Source organism: Triturus cristatus, chromosome 12, assembly GCF_964204655.1.
Source record: "Triturus cristatus chromosome 12, aTriCri1.1, whole genome shotgun sequence".
Classification (NCBI taxonomy): Eukaryota; Metazoa; Chordata; class Amphibia; order Caudata; family Salamandridae; genus Triturus; species Triturus cristatus.
In genome coordinates, this window is record NC_140595.1 from 104,230,857 (window position 1) to 104,254,385 (window position 23,529).

The following is a 23,529-nucleotide window of genomic DNA, read 5'->3' on the forward strand; positions in this document are numbered from 1 at the left end:
ACATGACTCCTTCCCATGTGATGCTGAAGTGTCGCCTCAGCTCGATAAGTTAACTCTTTTATTTGAGAAACCGACTTTACCCCTTAGCATAAAAACTTTCCTCGACTTCTCTTTCAGTATGAAAAGTTTAGATGACCCCCTAGCATGAAGAAAGATCCACGATTCCATATGAAAAGTGAGTTGACTTGAGCATGAGAGAGTTATTTGACCCCTTAGCATAGAAATATTACTTGACTTCAACATTAGAAGACCACTTGTCGTCACAGGATGATAGCCGGCTCCATTAGTCGCTCACCTTCAACCCTTCAACGTTTTTATATTCTTAATCCTCACTTTGTTTTTGGGTGATTTCATGCACATACTTTTCCCCCATTCGGTCACACACCTTTCAACCTACTTCTAGCTTTTTCACTTTTCCCAGTTTAAGACCTACATTTGCTTTCTTCTATTCACTTCTAGTTCTTGTGGTCTTTGGTCTGCTCACTCTGGTTTCTGTCCTTTCTTCACTTCCTTTGTCTTTCAACCTCTATCTTGATTTTCATATGTTCACTAGTGGATCCTGTGGTGCAGGGTGGATGCATTCGTGTTGGGGGCCTAGTTCAACCCAAGGTCATTGTGTATTTATAAAAATGCCCCACAAAGTACAATTTTAGGGGTGTGGATCCCACCAATCGCGTCTTTCTACTGTTGTTGTTCAGTTTATATCCTCCATGCTTGTTCAACTATCTCCCCAACTGCGAATGCTTCTCATTTGCCATCCATTCGAGGGGCGGTGTTACAAGTATCCTATCCCAGGGGTGCAACATGCATTTACATCAGCACAGCTGGGGCGCTTTATGTTTACGCAAGGGACTTCAGAGTAAATTGAATTTCAGCCCTTAACATTTAAATATAGTGAATAATTGTTGAAATCCCTTTTTTCAATTTGCAACACTCCAAGCAGAGCCTATGTTTGTAGAGCAAGAGTGTGCAGAATTGGTCTAAAAGCCTCAAATCAATCCAAATTTTCAGGAATCTTAATGGTATTAGCGTGTTTAGATTATTCCGATAATTGGGCATGAAACTGACAATCTTAGAATTAAAGTGTGAACCCATCAGTCCACTGACTATAAAGTCAAAGCAGCAGGTGAAGCCAAAGCAGATCTTCCCCCTGTTTTTTAACCATGCTTTTAAAAATAGTCCTAAATGGGTTTAGAATTGTTATTTTTTAAATTCAGTGTGAGATTCCCAGTTCTCAAGTCCAAACCTGAAAGGGCTGCAAAGTCATGATTAAAATGGACTGTTCATTTAATCACTTAAGAACGACGAATGGCTGAATAACCTAAGGATGAAGTCTTTGACTTTTTGGTTATTCGTGTACATTAGTGCTGAGGGTGCTTTAACACAGATATCTTCCAGTTCACAGTTTTCTTTTCTTTACAGGTTAAAAAAAGAAGCCCAGCTTTGTATTTTTAAAGAAATTGAAGCCTTTTGGTTGTCAATTGTTGATTATTTTATTTTTGACAATGTTTTAGATTTTAGTATATTGTGAATTTTGAGTTTTGAATCACAGTTTTGATTGAAAGTGTCCTGTTTCTTTGTCGGGGAGGATATTTTATGGGATTTTCTTTTTTATTTTATCATAAAAATAAAAAAACAAGCTATTTTATTTCAAAGGACTCTGTCCGTGTTTTGTAGTTGTGGTGGATTTTTTGTGTGCTTTTAAGCGGTGTAGCCTAGTTGCAAGGGGTTTCTATGGAATTGAGTGAACATCATAGCAGTAAAGGCAAAGTATATTTTTCCACTACTCTGACGCTAGAGTAGCGAATTAATAGACTTCAAAAACTGTGTTGCTGATGACTGTGAATGAAGCTCATATATACAAAAATAATGTATTTACATTACAGTAATCATAGTATGCTTCACCTGGAGGGGCACTCATCCTCAGAGCCTGAGTCAGCGTCGTCCAACAAGTGTGATTCAGCACAAAAGGATTATGGGTAATGGCATCAGATCAAGTATTAGGTGGACATAGAATCTACGGTTTCCAGTGGATTATGACCTAACCCTCAAATAATGTAAAGTTAAAACCGGACCACCCAAAAGAAAAAAGTTATTTTCCTCCAAAAGATAGTTCTGCAGCACATATCTTTTCTTGATGTATAAGGTTTCCATCTATTCATGAGAATCACCACTTGTTTTTCTCTATCTTAAAATTCTTTGGATGTGGACCATTGGATTGTGATGCCAGACCGCTCATTTCCTTGACTCCACACAAAGCAGCATGTATGTAAACACACCCCAGTCAGGCAATCGACTTCCAATTTTTTATAGATAAAAAAGATATTATTTAAGATTTTGGTGTTGGGTCTCCAGCAGAATGTACACATCCATGCATGCGTGTAATCGGATATGTTCATCAGCGGTTCAATGTAGAATGTAAGTGGGTGGTGGGGATTCAGTGGACGCCTGGCTGCTGGACTGTGAGGAACACTGTACCATGGCTGGTATTGGAATAGAGTTGTTCCTGATGCGTACAGCTGCTCACTGTGAGTCCTTCCATGTGGTGTACTCTTCTGTAAGCACTACATTCTCCCTCTTAAAATTGTCTCAACTCAGATGCAAGTTAATGTGGAAATTTAAGTCCCATTAATGTTTTCTTTCTCTCAACAATGATATTTGAGTCCCCTTTACATCTGCTCCAAGTTTTTCCCAGGCATTCTCAAACGTTGGTATGTATTTCTCTGGACTATTGTTAATTTGTGCTGGTCCATAATTTCTACCCGACACCATTTCTGGATCCATTAAAGCACATCTGAAGAGGCAAAATGTAATCAGATGCTCTCACCTATCAATAAACGTTGCACATTCATTTTACAGAGCTTGGATGATTCTGAAACAGGCATAAGGTGAAGGCATCCCAAATAAAAGGAGCCAAGTGATCAATGGCTACTGACAATGTCACACCCCTGACATCATGAGCCAGTAAATTGTCATAATACCCACCTGGATAACATTTTGGCATTTTTTACCTTACTTTGTTAAAAACACTCATGCAGTCCATCAAACTTGCTCCATTTACTGTCTGGCCCATAGTTTTCAACCTGATCAAGAGCCAGTAAAGTTATTGTAGTAATACTGTTTAACGGCGTGGAAGCTTTAATCTTCCACCTTTACAGTCAGCTGACAAAAACAGATAAAATAAAAAATAAAAAATTATGTCATCTCTATACTTGTTACCTGTACTAGGTTAAAAGTGGGTTGTCTTCTCAGTGGCTTCCCACATGAAAGTACAACTCTGTGGAGGGAATAGTTGTTTTTTTACGTGCACAAACAGAGTAGGTAAATGCAAGCTGTGTACACTGCAGTGGATGGAACTGTTCTCGGTGCCCTCCTCGGATACTTCCCAGTAGCTTTACAGAAAGGGAGTATGGAGACTTGAAGCCGAGATCTATCTGTGCACTAAGTAATAAAAGTACTTTCACCTGATGTCATATGATTGTCATCAATGCAAATAAAGCATCAAATTGTCCAATGAAAGTGACATAACTTTGACAATACTCTTGCCAACAAACAGTCGTTTTCTCTTCACAAGTACGAATGTGTGCAGAAGTCCAGTGAACATCGCTACTTCTAGTCCTTGAGTTACGAGAGCTGTCCACTCCAACTGAAACGTCCGTGTTTATAGCGACTGGCGTCCATTGTGAAGCATCGTCTGGCATGTCTAGATGGATTAGGCAGATTTATTTAAATACCCAATACTTGTAGCATGATACAAGCAAGGTAACCCTTGTTGTGTCCTCAGTTACCTGAAATTCTTGCTAACTGGTGAGTACAGCTTGGAATCTTTCCTGCGACACTACTCGAACCAGCACTAATGGATTCTACAGCGGCTCCTTCCAGGTGATGGGGATGTCGACGACAAGGGCGGCAGAGTCCTTATTTAATGCCTTTAAAAGTCTGGCTAGTTCAGCTACTCTGAGGAACTACCTAATTGGAGACATGCTATTGGACTTCTGCTTAGGCCACCTCAAAGCACATACAGCACTGCCTCAAAGCATGCACACACAGATTTATAACTGAAGAGCAGCCTCTACAAACATTTCACATTTCCAGAATTGTCCAGGATTTCTATATACCACTGAGACCAGGTAAAGTTTGTGCTAAGGGTCCACCGACTGAACATGAAATAACTTTCTTTTTCTGGCCATTCTTCACAATTCTCTCCAAATAAGTGTTTTGATTAAAGAGTTGTTTTCTTTCCAAGTACATTTTTCATGCAAATATTGCAAAAGTAGCTGCAAAACATCTCTATCCATCCTTTGAAATAATACTTTGACTCGGATGACATCAGACATGTTGTAATGCTCATGATTGTCTTCACAAATGTCACTGAGAAGAAATCTGTGCATGGCCAGGCTGGTATTCTTCACTGCAAAGTCAACATTTGGATCAGTGTTACTTTTCTTTAACACCGCCTGGTACATCATATTGTTTGAGTGGTTGTATACTCTGGACAGACAGACAGACACACGTGTCCTCTGGACCAAAATGCACCATGACACTGAAGACACTAACCACCAGATTTAAAATATACCATGAAATTGCAAAGCACTGAAAAAACTCAAAATGTAAAGTTATATTAATAAGCAAATTAGTGGGGCGGCAGGGCTAACTGGAAAGCACATCGAGAGGCAGTCCACAGGGTGCATATCCATATGGAAGATTGATCTAATGGGCTGAGTGCTGCGACAGAAAGGATGCCTGGTCCACTGGAAAGAAAGAAACTGAGAAATTATCTTAGCAACTCAATATTCTTAAAAGGGCTGAGACATGGAGTAGTGGCATCCACACATCCCTAACTTTGATCAAATTCATTAGCGTTTTTTTGGAAAGGTCTTGACTCCCTTACAGGCCAAACTGCGATTCAACAGTATTCGTATTTTTCTAGTCTTTAGTGCACGTGTTATTGACTGGTGGTTTTTCACAGCTCCACATGTGTCATTGCGTAGGTGTTGGTGTGGTATCTGGTGGTACTGGTTTTGAGCCATCGATAATTTTAGTTTCTTCATCTGCACACAAAGTATACACCACGCTCTCAAACAATTTCTTCCCGATCCTTCCGATTTCAGCATTTGGAATGTTTGCTGAGTGCGATTTGCTTCTTCCACAGCCAAAGCGACCAGATACCCAACTAAGCAGTGGAATCAGACTTGAAGTAAAGCCGCCTCCTGACCTGAAATCTCCTGTGCACATCAGGAGGGCACAGAGCTCCATTGAAAAGACATTGTGGTTCTTCATGTGAAACAGATTGTCTCTTCCCTCGGGCTCTAGCTTACTTGAGTTTTTGTGTTCTGTGCTTCAAGGCCATTTGCGTTAGATTGACCGATGTGTTTGAGTGAAGAAGTGCAGCGTGCAGGTTGCAAAAGCATCTTCAGTCTTACGGTTCTGGCTTTGTCGGACTGGTGGCGTTCTTCATGCCAGGATCAGGTGTTCCTTGCTGAAAAAAAGTGAACAAGCACAGTTTAGTCTATATATCTAGCCACTTCAGGAAGAAACTGTAGTTTACGGTATGTCATGCTCGACTGAAGTTGAATATGAAACAACACCATGTCAACACCATCCGTGGCTTGTCATAATTTGTTATGTCCCCAAAAATTGTTTACCTTTCAAATAAGTGCGTCACTGAATGTCATGAATGGTTTGAAGTCTGAAAGAGTTTCTTGTTCTTCACTACAATCTGATTCAGAAGTTGATGCAACTTTTCATTGATGCAAATGAAAATAATATTGGAACTACCATAGCTTTCTGATCCCAACACTGTCCAAACCTCGGGGATTCTATGTGGAACCCGTGACGTCTCCCTCTGTACTTGTGCCATAAGCCTATTCCTCCTGCCCCCACTTTTTCTTCATTTTTTGAATCTCTGATCTATCCATCTTTTCGATATTGTAGCAATCTCCGGTACCAATAATCTTTAGTGCCAATAGTTGTTAACTTTCTTTTTACTCATTAGTGAAAAGTGGTGGCTTAAAGTTAAAACGCAGCATAAAACATGTATTGAATATATACTGATGAGTGCCATACATTGAAAAATACTTACCGGTGAGTGCGCCTTTGAGAAATTTGAGTGTGCATAGAGTAATACTGCAATGTCGTGCTGCGCAGCCTCCAGAGCAATTGACAGGGCGCTGCTGCCGTCCTAAGAAAGGAGGAACATTTTAAGTCAAACCTACTATGTTCTTCAACCAGACCGTCTGGTATTCACAGAAGTTGCTTCCCTACTCCAATTAACCTCTCCAAGTTTGACTGGAGAGTTCTAGATTGAAATATGAAACATCTCAGGAGGATTTGTAATATAGACTCCAATAAAATATATTTTTATATTTTTGTATCACTTATTTTACCTGCAGCATTTGTAAAAAATAATTTTAAAAATTGCAAATTTTAAAAAACAGTTTGCAGAGAAAGTATTTCTTAACTTCACACACCCCTATTTAAGCTACGCAACAAGGCTGTCTTTCCATTTCAGCATATAGCAGCATAGATCATAGAAATGTTAAAAGCAATTATGGATATTTTAAAGAAAAGCAGACATTATTAAAAAGTTTGAAAAATGTTTAACAAGAAGATACATATAAGCAATTGGTAGATTGCGATCTTGAAATTCACAGAGAATGATTCATCTGAAAATACAGCTTTAATCAGTGACACAAATTGAACTTCACCTCTAATTGAACATAATTCTGTTCAGACAATTTATTCAATTTCCCTGCAGCTGACCCTAGTTCTGCCCGATACAACAGCCCAATGAAAACTAACACCCAGTGCAAACATTTGTATAAAATGACAAAGGTTTTCCAAACAAAAAATTGAAAAGTCACTTGGCGTCCATTGGAGGTAAGTTTAAAAGACCAATTTTCCTTTGTAATTTCTAGTCTCACCAACCTGACAGTAACCCATTCCCAGAAGTAGATTAAGGAGCTCCAGAAGATTTGGGGGTTGGACATAGGCGGACCGTCTTCTAAAAAAAAAAAAAATGGCCCTGAGAGGACAACATCGTCCTCTCTCTCGACATTTCATATTTACAGCCTGTTGAGAATATACCAATTTCCCTGTCCTTCGTCTACTCCTCGGAAGCAAAAGGAGGCTGCAGAGGGACAGCAGATGGGACGAGGAGTCAACCATGGGTTAACATCTTCATGAAATGAGACAATGAAAAGCAATGTAGTCCCCTCTGCCACACTCTGTGAGGATCTCTCGGTCTTCTTCCAGGAGATGATCCAAGACATCTACGCAGCATTTCCTGAGACGGAACCATTAAACACACCACTGTCCCTCCTCTTCCCGACAAAAACATGGTCTGAATTTAGCCCTCTTGACCTGGATACGTCCCTTAAGCAGCTGGAAAAAACTAAATCCGGGTCCCCACTTGACCTTTGCCCAGCCAGATTTTACAAAATATTAGCACCACTGCTCAACCCTGCCCTAAACCAACTCTGGAACACCTCGTTGAAAACGGACATTTATCAATCTATTTGGAAAATCGCTGTTGTTTAACCGATCCTCAAGAAGGAGAATGCAGATCCTGCAATACTGAAAAATGTTAGACCTATCTCCCTTCTACCAGCACCTGCTAAGACTCTTGAAAAAGTAGTGCGGAAACAATTATCCACGTTTCTTGAAACCAATAAACTACTCCATGACTCTCAGTCTGGATTCAGAGCAGGATATAGCACTGAGACAGCACTACTCGAAGTGGCAGAAACTATCCGGGAGACAACGGATAACAGGAACTATGCAATGCTGGTGCTATTGGACCTGTCGGCGGCATTCCACACAGTGTCACATAAGATCCTCTTAGACAGGCTCAGACAGTTGGGAGTGATGGGGACTACCCTATCTTGGTTCAGCTCCTTCTTAGAAGGCCGCTCCCAGAGAATTTGGCTGCACCCTTACACCTTCAACTCTCGCTCTCTGATTTGTGGAGTACCTCAGGGTTCGGCCCTCAGCCCGACCCTTTTTAATGTCTATCTCGCCCCCCTCACTCCGCTGGTAAAGCAACACGGTATCGATATTGTCTCATATGCTGATGACACGCAGCTCGTGTTATCTTTCCAAGATCACTCAGAGGCCGCATTTTCAAACTTTAGGCAGTGTCTTATGGACAGCTCCATATGGATAACAGCTAACTGCCTATTGAATACAGATAAAACGGAGGTGCTATTCTTCAATCAGCCCTCCCCCCCATTACCCGACCTCTGGTGGCCCGCAGAACTCAACCCCCCTACCCTCCCTGTCCCATCTGCCAGAATAGGAGGACGGTCCTTTTCAGTCAAAACCGCGACCTTGTGGAACTCCATGCCTGACCACATCAGAAAAGCCAAATCGGAATCTATCTTCCGGAAGGTTTTGAAGACTTGGCTCTCCAGCCTCCCTTATCACACAGTGACTCAACAACTCTAGCTGGCCCCCACCTTCCTCTGTATCCACTAGCGCCGGGACACCTCCGTTGGGGGTAGCTGAGCGCTTTATAAGCTTAAATACATACATACCACATCAGCAGTCAAAGGGTGTTTGATGTTACTTCTGCTACCCCTGGCATTTGGTGAATTAAGGTTAATGCAGATCCCCATTCGCTATGAAGCAAATTAGAAAAGCTCTGAGTGGGCTATCAGTTTTGTTTGAGTAATTTTGAAGATTATTTTTATCTTTCCATTTAACCAATATATAATCAATTTTTGCTAGTAACGTTGAAGTCTTAAACATTCTGGAATGAAAAGGTTATGGTGAGTAACTACAGCCAAGGAGTGTAAACTTCAAAAAGTAAACCGGTTATTGCAGATTGTATGTTTTATTATCATGCAGCTAACTATGGCAAGGGTAGTGCCAGTGGTTGCCAGGGGCTGCGGATGCTGGTATGTAACATCGATGGTGACTTGATTGACATGGTCGCTTCACAATATTATTGACAATATCAATTCATCTGTTTTTGGTATCAAGTTCCGTGGATGTCATTATGTTGTGGTCTAGCCAACCACGAATAAGAACTATTTAGTAGACCCTGTACCAAATACCAGACTTTGTGTAAGTGCTTGGTATTAGTATCCAATGATATGGTTCCCGTGTAATTTATATCAACACGACAAAAGTTGAGTCAGTTCTTGCTGAAGTCAAGTCTTGACCTCAGAGTTATCTCCCCCCTAACGGATACCCTGATGAAAGAGCTGCAATGGTGGACAAAAGAGATGATCTTGCAGATACACTGTTTTTGTAGCACTTAAGGGCCTTGCAACCAATTATAAACTATGAATAACCCCATAAAAATGTTCAAAATCAGTTTACCAGCATTCTGCACTGTAGGTCCATTAGCCACCAAGTAATGAAGTTCACTAGGGTTTACCTGCTAACTAAAGACCCTTGATAACTACAGGATTGCGGTCCTAAAGTGCTCTTAACTTGAAATGGGTTGTGATGCTTATACACAGTAGTAACTATGAAATCAATAAGCAGGAGTTGACTTACATTATCTGTGATAGAAACATCACACCCTGGTTGGGCTAATAGCACTTTTACTGTCTCCACTCTCCCGTGCTCACTGGCGCACATTAGTGCTGTGGAACCTTCATCATCCTGGATATTGACATTGGCACCGCAGGCGAGTAACCCTTTCACCATCTCCTGGCGCCCATGGCTGACGGCCAGCATTAATGCCGTCTGACCAGCCTGAAACAAAAAAAAATGGAAATCGGTAAGTAGCATCCAGAAATGTTCTCCTATGCAAGTCTGATAACAGTCCCTTGTGAGCAGTACAAACAAATGTAAACTTTCTTCCTGAATTCATCGCAACACCCTCAACTTTACACAAACGGGTGTGATTATTGCATCTTAATGCTTTGGGCCAGGTTATGAGTCGTGAGGAATTATAGGTGGAAATTCTGAGAAGCTGGATGCCCTCATAGAATTCCTTCCTATTCCAATCAATCAATAATAATCTTTATTCGGTTTCAGATATTAAAACCATAAAAGCACACAAAAAATATAAGTATAAAATACAGTAATACATCTAGTAAAAATTTAACAGACCACACAAGGGCTTTACTCGTAAGCAGGCCATTAGTGTATTATTACATTCAAATACATCTTGCCCTAATGAAAGACCTTTTCACCAACCAAGTCACGCGCCTGTGTTGTATATGGACATTCTACAAGGTGTGACAGTGCATCGTCTGCCCATGAGACTTGCTTCTATGGGCCACATAAAACTCCTAGGGTCCGATTCACATAGGGACTTCGAACACGTAAAGTTACAAGCACAAAGTTTCTTGGGGTGGGGTCTCTGCACTCGGGGTGGAATCTCCATACGGCTCACTGCAGAAAGTGTGCCGTACTGAGATTCCGCCCCAAGTGCAGAGATTCCGCCATGAATGTGGAGACTCCGCCCAGAGTGCGGACACTCCGCATTCGTAACTTTACGTGTCGTAAGTCCCTTTGTGAATCGGGCCCCTTGTTATCATTTGTTTGTTCCACAGTTTTGTGTTCTGTGCTCCTTAGGAAACTCTAATGTACTCCTGATGACGAAGATAAGGAGGAGGAGGAGGAGTCTAACCTGGCTTGCCTTAGCGTTGACGTTCCCCATGCTGAACAGTCTCCTCACAACCTTCATGTCTTCTTCCATTTCCACGGCGGCGAGCGCCGCAAGCATGATGGCGGTGTAGCCCGCCTTGTTCTGTCGATCCACATTACACACCTCTGCAAAGACATACAAGTATGTGGACGTTAAAATGAGAGTGGTGAGGCACCTTCAATGCAACCACAGACAGCAAGAATCCTTGGTGCAGCAAGCTTGGACTGAGCAGCGGTCCATACCTCTTTCCACCTACTAGGAGGCGCAGTTGTATGTTACAACAGAATAGAGAATACCCACGTATCCATTCTACACTTGGTTTGATAATGGAAGTAAGATGGGTCTCGTTGTCATGGTTATTTCACCTACACAAGTCCCTGATGATGAGCCGAAACTGGTTCTGATCAGACATAAAATAATCCTTCAAAAGAAGGTAGGCAACCATTAAACTTTCCTTTATCGGATGTACTGTACCTGCACATCTGCGGACGTCATCTCTAAAAGTTTCTAATCAAGGTAATATAATATATATAAAGTGATTTCAATGTTTTCAAGGAATTTATATGCTGTAGGTGTTTTTGAAATACTTCTCGCGTGGCCAACTCGCAACTTTAACTCATTCGAAGTCTTACTGCATTTAACTAAAATAGCCACACGATGGCAGTGTTGTATTACAGTTCCTTCACTCAAAACGCAGTATTGCTTCCCCCTCATGTCTATTGCATTATTTTGAATGAGAATTGAAAGGCCTAAGGTTAATCAATCACCCACAGCCCTCTGTCTATTTTTCACCCCAGAATTACAGTATGCTAAGGTATTCTTCAGAGGTACCAACTGATTTTTAGGTCTCATTGAAACGCAAGCTTTCTGTTGGCAAAAAGATCTGTAATCATCTGACAGTGGACCTAGAGCCCTCTAATTGCTTACCATTGGTTGGCACTACTCTCACTCTCATATGCTTGTGTTTGATTTGCTAGCTTGAGTAGACTTTCGTTCTTCCTCTTGTGTTTGTCCCTCCCCTGGACCATGGACACATGTCTTGTGTCCTTCTACTGCTTGCTTTTAAAACACTACTGTTTCCTTTGGGTTAAGTACTCAATGAGGGTGCATGTATGTTTCAGTTGTCTCCTTCTTGCCTGTCTCTCCCCCAGCCGCACTCCATGTTGCTCTTTGTCACCAGTGTGCTTCTCTCCTGCCCACGCAGCCATGTTGCTTTCTTGCCTGTGTGCTTCTCAACCACTCGCTCCGTGCTGCTCTCTCGCCCGTTGCTTCTACGCCACCCTGCGTTGCTTCTGTGTTCCGCCCCCTCAGTGTTGCTTCCAGTACCTGCGCCCTCAGTCTTGCTCCCCACCTCCCTTGTCCTCCGTGTTGGTTCCTCACACCTTCTCCCTCTGTCTTTTTCCGTCACCCGCACCCTCTGTGGTTCTTCCCACCAGCCTCTTCCTTTGTAATGCTTCCCACCCGCGGCCTCTATGTTACACCCACTTAAAATTCAAGACAACCCCCCCAATTTTTCATGACTTTTTATTTTTATTTATTGATCCAACTTATTATATAAAAAATACCCTTGTGTCATATTGTAGATGTTTAATTGTGTGTTGCATGTGCCTATAAAATGACGCAGCCACCACATCTTAGAAACTTTTTTTTGTTGTTTTCTTTAGCAATTCTGCACAGCATTAAGGATGCTGTAGAGCAAGGCTAATGACCATTGACAAAGCCCATAGGCCAATGCCTGGTGAAAGTGATGTAGCATGAATAGTTCAAGTAAAGTGAGTGAGCCTAACTTCCTCTAAATCGTTTTTTGGTCGATTCAGGAGCTATTAGGATTCTTACACAAAGATAGCAATGTGAAAAGAATTAGCATTGTACTGTACATTTTTCTCATAAAAGGACTAAACAGCCATGCGATTTGTAGCAATGAGTATTTAAATAGTTAAATGGTATGACAAGCCTTTCCGGAGGAATTGATGGGCCTTCCTTCAAAAGTAAAGTTTGAGAAAACTTTGGCAACTTGGTCATCTTTTCACTGCAATTTCCCTTTACAATTCTAAAAAGAGTCAGTGTGGGTACAGACTTTCTCATACACCTTTTCAAAGCATAACCGCTTCAGCCACTGACCTGTGTCCAGGAGAAGTTTTACAATCCGGAAGTTGGAGTGCGAGACGCTGTAGTGAAGAGCCGTGTTCCCGTTCCCATCCGCGAGATTGACCACGAAGCTGAGTACGGCGGGAGAGACCTCCGCAAACACAGACAGATAGTTGGCCACAGTGTTTGGAAGAGAGGTCTTCTGGCTGGACACTCTGAACCACTCATGCTGGATGGTGTGTGTGCTGGAGATCTGAGGTAGCAAAAACTCCCTTAGTCCTAAGTAATGCTCCAATTAACATTAGCATTTTTGACATTCATTTATGCAACTTTGTGATGGTACAACAGTAGTTATTGAGTACTTTCTTAATACATAGTATGGTTGAAACAATGATGCAGAACAAAATCCACTTTCTCATTTAATTTTAGAATGGCTAGTGAAATGATGTAAGAGGGTAAGCAGAGTAGATGATAAAACCAGATGGAAGTTTATTCTTCAGTCCCAAGCAGGTGTGACAGGTTACAGAAATAGCTAGTTACAAGGTGGTAGAAGCAGGTTAACAGCCTCACCGGGAGCCCACGCGCTCCAGCTGACACTTCACTCAATCAGGCACACATGAACATTCTATGACACCACTCACACTATGGCTGATCACCAGGGCACAGAATACAAAGAAAGTTATACATAGAAAGAAGAGCAGGATACCACAGGTAGATCACATGTTGATATAAAGAACATGGGTGGTCCACTAAGCCTTACTAACCTGGGTAATATGTGATATGGAATTCAATGGTCTTCTATGAACACGTGTAAAATATACATTTAGAGCTGCTGGTTGCTAGGTTACCGGTACTACTAATGTATTCAGAAACACAGTGAGGCTGTTCCACAGGAAATAGCATTATTTACACATAACATAATCCAAAAACATAGGTGGCAAATGCTGTCCTTGGTGCCCACAGTGATCACACAGGTAAAAATTACCAGGCAGAATGTGGAGTAGGTGTATATACATATAATCAAAACAAATGACTTGGGTCCCGATAACAAATGAGTTGGGTGCAAAAATGTTAGATAACGCTAAATTATCTCCGTAAACTTGTCAGAACACCAAGTCTATTTACAACATCAGTGTTGTGATATCATTATAAATGTTCGTGAATTAACCAAGCGGGATTTGACTTAAGCCTCCCAGGTGTCCAGCTCGCTACACACCACTGCCAGTGACGATTACCACCTGTTAAGCAAAAAGTGCAAGAGACTCCTCTCACCCTTCCTGTAGTTCTCCAGCCCATCCATTCTTCCTTCTCCAACCTCTCACCTTAAATACTGACAATCAAGCACAACCTACCAAGCAGGTGCCCCGGACAGTGGCCACCCTGCCCCACTCAAGTCTAGTAAGCTCCTCCCACCTTGATCAGAGTGGTTGTCATCTCTTTCGTGATTGGTGACCACCAGGTTTTGACTAGCTTTAGCATTATATGTCCCAAATTTTGTTGTAATGCCTGCTTTTGTTTTGTATTCAATTTTAGTCTGTTTACGCATGAAGAGTCACAAACTTTACAGTAAACTTCTAAGTATCAACCATGCCTACTTTTAGATGCAGGATTAGCCCTGCCTACAAGGAGTAGAAGTCATGCGATAGATTAGCTCAGCAACATGTATTGTTCAAATTTAGACAAAAGCAATAGCCATGCAGGTCTGTAAACATGTCACAGTAATCTCTGGGCCTTCATGAATCTATCTGGGTCCTAAGAAGTCCAGATACCAGTTAAATGTTCCCAACTCTTTTTGTTCTGAGCATCTCATGGACAAATCCTTTTCCATGAGAGGAAGGAGCGGCGGCTCCTCTGTAATGGCGGAGGAGCGTCGCCCCACTGGCTCACAGCCAGCTGCTGAAAAAATAAAACAATATTATTGTTTTGTTTTTCAGCTGCTGGCTGAGCCAGCGTGTACGGGGTGAGCCTGGGCAATGGCAGATGGGGTAGAGTGAAGTGCACTTCTAACTGTCCATGTCTGTTTGGCCATCCGTCTTAGGCCGGCCAAACAGTCAACTGCAGTTAGGTTTCCTCAACCCAGCTGTATTGCACAGCCTGGTTGAAGAAACAGCAGAGAGTACCTGTGCCTGGGTGAGTGTTAAACAAGCCCGCTCAGGCGAATCCCTGCGCTGCTCTCATGCTACATGAGAGCAGCGCAGGGATTGAACAGGGAGTCTCTAATGCTGTCCTAAGGGCTGCCGCAATCAGGAAGCAGCGAGGTGCGAGGCGAAAGAAGCAGCATCAAGTACATTTTCCTTATTTGTTTTTAAACCTCTCGTGCCCCTACTCCCCACGCTCCACTGTTTATATGCGTCGGCAGGGCCGGCTCTAAGGCGGTGCGATTGGTGCCACAGCACCGGGCGCTGACTTAGGGTGGGGGCGTAATTTATACAAGTATATTCTCATTTTAAAAGCTCCTGCTGCCGTGTTTCTGACCTTTAGCAATTATCAGGCATTAATTAAAATGTCAGGATAACTCCCATGATTAAACATCTTCCTGGAAAAAGACCAGGAGTTTGTCTAGTGGAAGTTTTCACTCATCCTGAGTTAGTGCAGAGGGTTAAAATGTCTGCTGCTAAGAATGTGTACCATGCAGATAACAAAGTGCATTTAATGGAAATAGTTAGTATCAACAAGAGAGAGAGGGATAGTCACTCTTATTCCCCCAAAAGAGTGCCCCCAAAAGAGTATACTAGAAAACAACAAAAGAGTGACTGAAAATTCCTAAGAAAATCCTAGGGAATGGAACAGCACAAGGAAAAACCTAATTATTTAAAAGAACCCTCACTCACCAACCTAGTTGGTGACATGCTTCATCATTGGGTTTCCACCAGAGAGGCCGAGTGCCTCCCTGGTGTGCATATATTATGCCTGAAACGGCCTACATTCAATGGACAGAACATATTACAGGGTATCGCCTGTAGCTGGGACCCCTCCGTAAAACGATCACATTCGGAGTGGCTGTATATATAAGGACACAGGTGCCTGAGACAGGGGCACTTGTGGTGCTACAGTTTGGAAAGTCTTCCCAAATACAGCACGGGATCACTTAAGTATTTTACATCCCCTGGATGCCTGACAAACAGATGACCACTGATTTCACCATACAGTTTTATGTGTGTCCTGTTTGTTTTTCTTACAGAGTCCAGTGGCCTTGGAAATCCCAGGGGGCCATATTGGTAGAACCGTGAGTTTTACCGTCCACACGGTTCCACTAGTTAGGGTGCGCCTTAGCGAGCGTACACCGCCGTGGAATCCTTTCGGTCCTGATGAAACCGGACGGTTCTGGGTAACCTAACCAGCCAGTCAACGTCCATCTCACCTCTTTTTAATGGTCGCTGGTTTTCCATCATCAAATTTATTTCTGGATAAAACCGCCCTCCTTTTAAAACTTGCACCACCTATCACACTCACATCCCTTCACAAAAAACCTGCTCCACTGTAATTCAGGCGTCGTAGCACACCAGGGAGGCACGCGGCCTCTCTGGTGGGAACCCAGTGATGAAGCATGTCACCAACTAGGTTGGTGAGTGAGGGTTCTTTTAAATAATTAGGTTTTTCCTTGTGCTGTTCCATTCCCTAGGATTTTCTTAGGAATATTTCAGTCACTCTTTTTTTGTTTTCTAGTATAATGGAAATAGGTCAGTGGGTTACTGCTTCTGTCAGAGAGCTCCTTTTGATACTTGTTGTTTAAAAGTCAAAATCCTAATATAGAACGTTGAGCTATTAACGGTCATCAAAGAGCTGCATGCAAACTGTAAGGTATATGTTAGCACTATATGTTTTTTTGCCCAGTCTTTCATTATCCTAATCTTGCCAAAAGGGTTTATTTGGGTAGAAGACAATTATTATTATTAAAGCGAACCCCTAAAAATGATGTTATGTTTTAAATTCTGAATTTGTGCTTTTCCAGAATAAGGACTTGTTATAATGAAGATGTCTCGTAGACAGGTCATGTAGAACAAGTTGTAGGTTTATTTGCTAAGTCACAAAGTCCATGTAATGCTCATGTAAAGCCCATAAATAAAGCCCCACCAGGAGCAGCCTCCCTGCTGCTCAGCCAATCTCTTCCAGCTGCCATCTGCCCCAGTCCCACACACTCAACATTCCAAGTGACATCACTCATGGCTGAGCAGCAAGGGACAGAACAGTAATCAGGAAGATGCACCAACCAACAACAATAGGTTATAGCAGGACTCTTAAACTATATGCCTACCATTATCGATGATATGTCACTCCTACACTACATCTTGTAATCATGTGTGATGTAACATTTCCCATACACTGATTTACACAAATGATTGTTTCTGTGAAATGTTTGTGTGGTGTAAAGTGCTCTGACACCTTACACTGGTAAGAGTGGTGCTATAAAACTAAATGAATCCAAAAGACAGTGGTTCTGGAGACTTGAGGGGCACTGTTAAAGGGTGCTAGTGAGGGAATCCGTGGCAGAGGTGGTCATTGGGGGGGCGCCAACCAACATTGTCGTACAGGGCACCACCAGTGTTAAAGCCGGCCCTGTGCGTCGGCCACCACTGGGGGGAAAGTACTTAAACTGTACAATGAGGAAGTTTCTTTTGCCCATGTAGTTGGTAAACGTCTTCACAGAGATGTTTTAAGAAATCCCATCTCCTTCCATAAAGCCCTTCAGGACACTGGCCCAGTTTACCTCACTAAGAAATCTGAATGGTATATACCTAGGCAAGTTCTTCGATCATCTGCATCCCAAACTCTGGTAATTCCCAAGATTAACAAAGTATCCCGGGGTGGCAGAACTTTATCTCTTCCACCGGTAAATTATGGAACAAGCTGCCTTGGCATCTTAAAACCCAGTCTAACCTCACTTATTTCAGGAAACCACTTAAAACCTGGCTTTTCTCTTCCACTCTGCCCTATTAGTCCACTGTTGGATTAATTTTTCAGACATTAAGACGCCTTTTGGCCTTCACGTGCTTTAAAAACAATATCAATATCAGTGGAGGGTTTGGCTGCTCTTGAATTTGGCACGGATGATGTGTTCCGCCCTTAGAACGAAGAAGAAAGCAGAACATGTAGATTGAAAATGACCATCTCCGCCAGTGCTTAATTTGAGCCAGTGGTTTCCGGTGAGTATTAAAAAATACTAATACCTGCCTCCCCAGCCATTCCTTTAGCTTCGGGGATCCGAGATACTCTGAACTGACACACTTGCAGGCGAGAGAGACGGCTAGTAATTGTTTTGGTACCATCATTGGCAGCGATGACGGGGGGGGGGGGGGTTGGAGGGGTATGAGGGGGGTGCAAACTGCAGTGGTCTCCAGGTCAGGGCCCTGCCACTTATTATTTTACAAATTAAGCACTGATCTCAGCCCTTTGTCCCTGTGGTTTGATGGCAGTCCCAGTAGTTTACAGACTAGGGTCAGTCTAAGGTCAGTGAAGCAGGATCACACATGTGCTTTCATCTGTTAAGTTTAGATACTTTGAATCACCAAATCAAACTGCATAAACTCATAAATGCCCAAAGTCTACAGGGTACCATTGATTTCAATGCATGCTCTCCATCACCACATAAAGTTTCTTTACTTTTCACTGTTGCTTCACGCAACACATTTATTTCTGATATTATTCGGCAAGTAATATTCATTTAACTCAGGTCACGCCCACTCCCTTGCATAGCTTTATTTTGGTCAATGTCGGGCTTCTGAGTGGTGTAAAACTAAAGGACCCCCTGTCCCTCTCTCGGAGTAAAACCAAGAACAAATCAGTAACTGAAGCATCTAAATCAGTCGATCTCCTAATCTGAAAGCATTGCAGAGGATGTAGGACTGCGGATTACCCACACATCTAAATGCAACTTTCACAGTCACAAAAACTTAATTTACACCAGAACTTTCATATTTAGTGACAGCAGCTGATTAGCATACTTCTTCCACTAGATGGCAGTAGATATCTAGCTTTACTACCAGTCTTCTTAGCATTTCAAATTGAAGGAATTAGATGAAACATCCTTCAATTTATGAATCACGTAACAGTGGTTCAGGGAAAGGTCCATTGTCTTTTTTACACATCGAAAAACCAAGACAGATATTGGGGAAAAACTAAGTGAACTTGTGTGTTTTTATTGAACACTAAGGAGAAATCTTTAAAGTTGTGAACACCTAAAAGTATGAGAAAGATTTTCCCACAATCCTGTTGTCAAAAGCTATGAACTTTTTTTTTTTTTACCTCTGTGCTCCATTTTTGGGGATATTTGAAAGGAGGAATGCAGCTCCCCTGTGTGGAGTTAGGTTTATTTTTCTCGACCTTGCGTCACCAAAAACTATAAATGTCACGAAGTTCATCTATACACCTGAACTTGCACCGGAAAATCAGGACTTTCACGACAATTTTAATGATGCATACTCCATATATCTACCAAAAGTCTTCAGGCTTCCGAGAAACGTGATAGGAAAGCTTTTTTTTTATGCGTAAAGTATTTATTTCTACTTACAGATTCCTTGGTTTTCATGGCGCTAGGGTCGCTAAGGTGATTCTTAACAATCAAGCAAGCGTCTTTCATCTTCAGACTCAGTTCAAACCTGTGGAAACAGAATGTCCCAAAGAAATTCTTCATTATCATTTTGTAATCCTTTTAGCTCGTGCACAGCGGGAAAGAGGCAACATGGCTGCCATTACCAAGAAGAAGCAGAGCTGTGGTGCTCAGATATGGAGAAGAGCATGCAGTGCAGGTGTTGACAGAGAGAGACGAGAGCATCACATTCAAATATGGGGACGAGGCAGAAGTGAGGTCAGAAAACAAGAGAGGACATGGCCGTAGCAAACTAAGAGAAAATGCGTCATAGCTGTCATACACTGAGAGAAAAAATAACATGGCTTCATAAACAAAGAGAAGAGGCTGTCAACAAGGACGGGGCAGCAGAGGCGCCATAATCAGGAGGAAATGGGAGCAAGACTTTCATAAACAGGGAGAGAGAGCCGAGCATGGCCTTCAAGATGGCGACTAAGGCTGTCACAAACAGAGAGAAAAAGTAGCCTTTTCCTCCTGTTCATGGCGATTATAGCTCCTCGCCCCAGTCTTCAAGATGGCCTTTGTTTGACAGCCCAAGAGGTGCGTGGCTTGAATGGACTGTGATAAAACTGATCATGGCTATCACATTAACATACGAATATGTGACAAGGCTGTCATATGCATGGAGGAAGGACAGCTTAGCTGTAATAAACATAGAGAAAAGACTGTCAAAAAAGAGTGGCAAAATGGCCACCATTATCATGAGTACTGTAAACATAGAAACACAGATGCATAGTTATTGAAAGAGTGAAAATGGGGTGCATTGTTGTTATAAACAGGGAGAAGAAGGTGCCCAGTCCCTTATGATGCAGAAGAGACTATATGGCTAGCAAAACATGAGAAAAGACAGCATGGATGGCTTAAACAGACATAAGAGAGGGGCATTCCTGTAAGGAATGGAGAGCAGATGGGACTCGTCCCTCAAAATGGAGAAAAGGCTGCCATAAAAAGGAGTGAGGATCCTACTAATACATCCATGTGATGCAAGCGTTGCACCAATTCCCCTGGATGCAGATCCCTTTCCACTTTGATATATAGGGAGGCCAGGTAATTTGACCTCCTAAAATGTTAGGAGTTCATCAGTTGTGAGGCTTTCCCTCTTTTGTGTACTGATAAAAAGGAGTGACACGTGCTTTTCATAAGCAGGAAGAAGAAAAGGCACACCTATTGCAGCAATCAAAAGAAACGGGATGGCAGATGTTAATATAGGGCAAAAGGACCGGAAGGCCCACAAACACAAGGGAAGAGGCAGGTTAGTTGGTAATCTATTTCGGATGAACCCACGCGGCAGCTCCGGTGTCCTATGAAGATATGCTCCGAGATGGAAAAGTGCACCAAATGCCCTTATGGTTGTGTTTGGTTTTTGGGTACAGCGGTGAGGCTCAGAGACAGTCTTGCCTCTTCTTACCCTAGTGGGATTGTTTTGTACCGAGGTCTGGAATGAATAGTCAGTTTTTCATCTGCCCTTGCCCTATGGGCTGCTGTCAGGGAGCATCTGCTGATGCACCTGGATGGTCCCGCACCCCTGCTGCCCAGGAAGCAAATACCAAAATACGGTAATCCCAGGGGCAGCTCCTCCGCTAAGGCGGAGGAGCGTCACTCCACTGCTTTTCAGCCCTGTAAAAAAGGAAACATAAAATGATAATAACGCAATGTTATTATGATTTTATTTTTACGTGGTGAGGCAGTTTTCCGGGGCGGGGTGTGGCTGGGCTGGGCAGAGCAGAGGGGAGGAGTGGTAGTATCATATAAGTGCGCATGACTGTTTGGATGGCCTTCTTGGGCCAGCAAAATAGTCATGCTCACTTTGTGTGTTCTCCACCGGCTGAATTGTACAGCATGGGTGGAGAACATGCCCAGGCTGCCAGTCCCGGTCTCAGTGCTGAACCACGGCACTCAGACCAATTAGGACGCTGCTATCATGGTGACAACAGCATCATGAGTGGCTTAGGGGAGCCTAGGTGCTTCCTCCTTCTGTCCACACAGAAGGAAGAGGATAGAGAGGACGGAGAAGTGGCGGTGCCACAATACAGACTATGAATATTGAAAAATATCCCAGAACAGGGCCTGCATGTGTCAATACAAGAGTTAAGAACCTGAAAGTCACAAAATCATAACACAAGGCCTGAATGGAACAATATCACAATACCGGGCCCGAAATGCAACACTATCACAATAGATGGGCTGAAATGAACACTATTGCAGCACTGGGCTGGCGTGTCATGATATCCCAATACTGCGTCCAAATGGCACAAAATCACCACGCGGCGTTTAAATGTCACAAATCACAATATAGGGCCTGAATGTATAATATTACAATACACATACAATTGCTATGAAGGTTATGAATATTCGAGAATTTCAATGTACAGTGACTGAATGTGGTTAAATAACACAATAAGGCTTTAAGAATAATAATACATGCCTTTTTATCACAGGATATCACACATAGGAGTCACAAGGGACCTCAGTGTGGATCTATATCATAATATGGAGCTCACAGACTCTCACAACCTACGTGCTCTCGCAGAGCGTATCTCATTCCATTCAAGACCCCAGAAATCCCTACAAATTTAGTCTGTATGCCACACAATGTCACAATTGCTGTGATGGCTTTGAGAGTATCACAACCATTAATGGTTCACAAGGTGCAGTAGACGAAGGCCCCTCTGGCAGGATACTGAAGGATATTAAGCGACAGATAGAACCTCTGCTGATGGGTTGCTATGGCAAAAATGCACAATAAACAGATAATTCCATGTCCGATGGGTGATGCTGCCCTGCAGTCCAGCCAATACATACCTTTCATGAGCATTCTGCTGGCAGAAGAGCAAGCACACTGCGGCAACACATGACCTTAACCACAGCCACAAGCCACCAATTCACCACCTTCTCATTTCCTATGTTGGATTTCTCCAATGGCAGAATGGCTGCAGTTAAAGTCTCAGTCGCACCACAACATGTCAACCAGACTGGCTATCCAGAGATAAGAGGAAGAGTGGCCATGGTGGGCAGGAGGAAGATGTCCCTCCAGAGCTTAGTTCTGTTATGAAGCCTCAAATGACAAATGAGTCGATGGACGCAAGCACGGGCCAAGGCCTACTGGTCACTGGTAGTCATTGGAAAATCAAATGCTACCACTGCACAACTTTATTCCGTAAGACTTTAGCATAAAATCAGTCCTCGGAATTACAAGAGTGGATTGTGAATACTAATGTGTGTGGTAAGTGTGAGAAAGTGCCATCTTTCTTGCATGGTACGCCCCCACTTTTTGCTGAATTGCTGAATGTACTTTGACTGAGTGTGCCCTGGGCTCCTGCCAATCAGGTGCCCAGGACCTATGTTCCTTCCCTAAAAACTATGTTGAAACCTAAAACCCAATTTGGCAAACCCAGGCCACATGTCAGCCCCTTGTAAATGGTACCCTAGGTACCCAGGGCCTTGTGACCAGGGAAGGCCCCTAAGGGCTGCAGCACTTATTGTGCCACCCTTCGAGGTCCTGTACCCTGGCACAAACACACTGCCCTTGCAGGCTGAGTGTCTGGGTATAGAATAAAACAGAGTCGACATGGCACACATCTCTGTGTGCCATGCCCACAACATACACTGCCCTGGCATACATCAGCCACCCCTCTAGCTGGGTGCCCTATGCTAGTGGTGTGGGTACAGGAACATGAGCCGTGTGCCCCTACAGTACCCTGGTCCATTCCTGGGTACTGTAAGTGCAATGCTGCCATTTAAGAGTGTATGGTGCTGGGAGATCGTCAATACGAACTCCACAGCACCATGATGGCTCCACTGAAGACTGAGAAGTTTGGTATCAAACCTCTCAGCACATTAAACCCGCACTGATGCGAGTGCAGGATTTAATGTACAATGCACGACAGAGGTATCTTAGAGATGCCCCCTGAACCTAACCCACAATCCACGTCTGGTCTGAGGGGCTGCCTAGGCTGCCACACAGCAAACATGTTGCTGGACCCCTGGGTAGAGAGCCATCCGCTCTCCTGGGCCTGCAACAATGCCCATCCTGGACGAGGTGCTAGGTCTCCTCCCCCAGGATGGGCAGGGGGAAGCTTCAAAGGCATGCCGCCTTTGTGAGCTTCCCAGGCCACTTGCTGTACTCCGCAACTGGCCCCCACCGGTTCTAAACCCCCTCTCTGGTGGGAAGACTGGCCGGAAACCCCAAGGAAGAACAGGGGGTGTGCCAGCCTCTGCCAACCCCACCCCTCAGGTGGGGGAGGCGAGG

General features: G+C 43.2%; 1 protein-coding gene across 3 annotated transcripts in view; it reads right to left on the reverse strand.

Moving 5' to 3' along the window:
• Positions 1-2,342: 2,342 nt before the first annotated feature.
• Positions 2,343-23,529, reverse strand: part of KANK3 (KN motif and ankyrin repeat domains 3) — a 160,312-nt gene continuing 139,125 nt past the window's right edge. For 2 of the 3 annotated variants that reach the window (XM_085638312.1, XM_085638313.1), the window contains exons 6-11: positions 19,203-19,290; positions 12,728-12,947; positions 10,589-10,731; positions 9,505-9,705; positions 6,083-6,181; positions 4,259-5,479 (exon numbers count right to left, since the gene is read on the reverse strand). In XM_085638312.1, coding sequence (XP_085494438.1) covers positions 5,420-5,479; positions 6,083-6,181; positions 9,505-9,705; positions 10,589-10,731; positions 12,728-12,947; positions 19,203-19,290 — 811 coding nt within the window. In that variant the 3' untranslated portion in view covers positions 4,259-5,419. Of the gene's footprint in view, positions 5,480-6,082; positions 6,182-9,504; positions 9,706-10,588; positions 10,732-12,727; positions 12,948-19,202; positions 19,291-23,529 lie in introns of all 3 variants that reach the window. The other variant, XM_085638314.1, reaches the window with a different exon arrangement.